The sequence below is a fragment of the Aplysia californica genome, unplaced genomic scaffold (assembly GCF_000002075.1).
Source record: "Aplysia californica isolate F4 #8 unplaced genomic scaffold, AplCal3.0 scaffold00659, whole genome shotgun sequence".
NCBI lineage: Eukaryota > Metazoa > Mollusca > Gastropoda > Aplysiida > Aplysiidae > Aplysia > Aplysia californica.
The window spans coordinates 117163-118678 of NW_004797929.1; the positions used below are offsets into that span (position 1 = coordinate 117163).

Below are 1516 nucleotides of genomic sequence, written 5' to 3' on the forward strand. Positions count from 1 at the left end.
CACACACACACACACACACACCACTTCAAGAACCCCACAGTCCTCTTTCTAACCATTCCCACCCACCATGATAACACTAGTCATTTCTCATTCACAGTCAAACGAAAGTGAAGCCTCCAAAATCTCCGCCAGCAAAAATAATGGGAACAGCAAGCACGGCTTCCGGTTGCGCAAGAAGGGGAGATCACCCACACAGCCCAACAACTACAACGACAAGCGACATAACGCCATGTTGTACAGGGGACACTACTCAGACACGTCGAGCATCGCCAGTCGCTACACCACGTCATCGGAGAGGAGAGAGAGAAAGAAGACGAGGAGACTGGGCCTCTTTCTTCTTCTGCTTATCGTTGCTTTCATCATAGCTGCCCTCATTGGGTGGCTCGTCTATTATCTTCTAACCAGAGGTTTGTATTCGCGAGATATTTTTTCAAGCTGTGCAGAGAGGCTACACTTCTATATGTGAGGCAGCGTGGTAGAATCAGGCTCTCGTCAATATTTGGACATGTAGAGTTATTGGTATCATCTTAAAGCTTATTCACTTGTTTTTATTTGGATGAAAAAATATACATTTATCTTGAATACAAGTCGAGATATTTGCGAAAGAAAGAGGTCGCGGTCACCTGTTTTCAGAGGAAAAATTATTGAGGAAATGACCTCCAAAGATTAGTCATTTCCTTAGCTTAAGAGTCCGTGGTAACTGAAAATTTACATACGCTTTTCAGAAAAATCCACACAGAAATTAGTTCTTTAATGGACATGAAAGGTGTTGAGCCAAAAACCAAAAATTTGATTAAAATTCATAAAACCTGCGGAAAAATGCAAGTTTCTTCACTTTGATTATTTTGACGAGAGCCTGATTCCACCACGCTGCCTCACATATTATGCTTTTGCAGTTTTTAATTTATGTAGGTATGAAGGTGATATACACCCCTTTCGACACAATTTAGGTCATATCGCAGGTGGGCGTCGACACAATTTAGGTCATATAGGAGGTGGGCGTCGATCCTTCCTGTCAGCGCATTTTAGTGTAATGCACTAGTCTAGGCTATGCTAGCCAACGACTCCCAGCCTTTGGTTTGTTTTGGTTGTTAAGTTAAAAATCAAAGTTATCTCTGGTCTAACGACAACATGTCATTATAATTACAGTTTCTTAATTTTTGAACATTTGAACCGTAGGGTTTTCTGCTTGCATTACCTATGCTTACGTTATTGTTGTTTTGTCTGGGGTTTATTTCGCGGACGGATCCATACGGATAGCACAACATGTAAATTAATGTGGCTAAAAATAATGGAGAAATAAAGATTTTTTCCAATCCTCAGTTTGACTACAACGGGCATGAAAAGTTTTGATTTCATGTGAGAACATTGAAAGGACCCTCTTGTTCCCTTGATAGGGCATTTGAACTTTGCTGGTTCTGTTCTATTACGCCAGCTGATATCAGAATGGTAGAAACATTTATTGCACTCTCTTTAAAATTCGTGATTACAACTTGGCAATTCCACTCGTAGGATA

At 40.7% G+C, this 1516-nt stretch overlaps 1 protein-coding gene across 1 annotated transcript in view; it reads left to right on the forward strand.

The window, feature by feature from the left end:
• The window catches only part of LOC118478549, a gene marked incomplete at its 3' end in the record, with an annotated part of 30250 nt that overhangs the window by 3836 nt on the left and 24898 nt on the right, over window positions 1–1516 (forward strand). The window contains 1 exon segment of the mRNA XM_035972350.1: window positions 98–407. Coding sequence (XP_035828243.1) covers window positions 98–407 — 310 coding nt within the window.